At 33.2% G+C, this 1063-nt stretch overlaps 1 protein-coding gene across 1 annotated transcript in view; it reads right to left on the reverse strand.

The window, feature by feature from the left end:
* Positions 1-360: 360 nt before the first annotated feature.
* LOC119585989 (serine/arginine repetitive matrix protein 1-like) overlaps positions 361-1063 on the reverse strand; it is a gene marked incomplete in the record, with an annotated part of 14897 nt that continues 14194 nt past the window's right edge. Inside the window, 1 exon segment of the mRNA XM_037934700.1 lies at positions 361-771. Within this exon segment, the coding sequence (XP_037790628.1) occupies positions 727-771 (45 nt within the window).

Below are 1063 nucleotides of genomic sequence, written 5' to 3' on the forward strand. Positions count from 1 at the left end.
GTCGAAGGAGCTAAGTGGAACAGTTCTCTTGTCCGTGTTTGGTTGTTATAACTATTCTCTTTATCTTCGTACAATTCTTTTAAGCCAGATTTCGGTTAGGTTGAGTCACAACAGGTCACACGAAACATTTTTTTTTTTCATATGATTTTTGAGAAAATTTTAGTGTTTATTTTTTATATACCATTTCCATATATATATATATTTAGGGGGTTCAAAGTAGGTTGTGAAATGCGCAGTAGGGGCAGGGGGAGGAGGGAGGGGAGAGTATGAAGAATAAAGGGATTTAGAAGGAACAAGAGAACTTTTACAAGTCTTCGAAAAGGCAAAAATGGAGTGTTTAATGTAATAACAACAATGATAATGATTAAAAGATAATTTAATTATTACTATTACCTTCTCTCTCTTTTTTTTAAGTCAACAACATTCGCTATCACATTTGGAAGATGAGATCTAATGTACAATAATTTACAAGGAGGAAAAAAATGACGCCGGTTCCAACAACGTCAACACACTACCAGTACTAGATTATGAAAATGCAAAATACGCTCTTATAAATGCATAGATACAAGGAATATGAATAGAAAAAGAATTGAACACGACCGGAGCTAAACGACCAACGAAAAGTCTAGATTTTTTTTTTTAATAACTTGTTTTTTTTTAGTATTATTATTGTTATTTATTATTTATTATTATTATCTCTTTTTATCTACGTGAAGACAAGGTGGCCTAGGGTGGGGGGTAGAGGGCCTGATTTGGACTCTCTGGCGGACTCTGCAAAAAAAAGAAAGGAAACAGCAGTCAAAAATGTTAAATTCTTCGGGAGGAAAAAAAAAAGACAATCAATATAAAAATAAAATATGTTTAAAAATATACGAGAGAAAAGCCAAACATCAGCTGTGGTCAAAAGGAATGACAAAATGTTAAAGATGGGCGTTTTTTTCCCAAAAATATTGTTTGTAGTGCAGGTATGCAGAGGGTAGTATGCACGGATGATTCATTCATGATTAAAGGCAAATATATGTCTGTGTTGAGCCAATGGATTAAGCTGAGTTATTATGAATCG

The sequence above is a fragment of the Penaeus monodon genome, chromosome 20 (genome assembly GCF_015228065.2).
Source record: "Penaeus monodon isolate SGIC_2016 chromosome 20, NSTDA_Pmon_1, whole genome shotgun sequence".
Lineage (NCBI taxonomy): Eukaryota > Metazoa > Arthropoda > Malacostraca > Decapoda > Penaeidae > Penaeus > Penaeus monodon.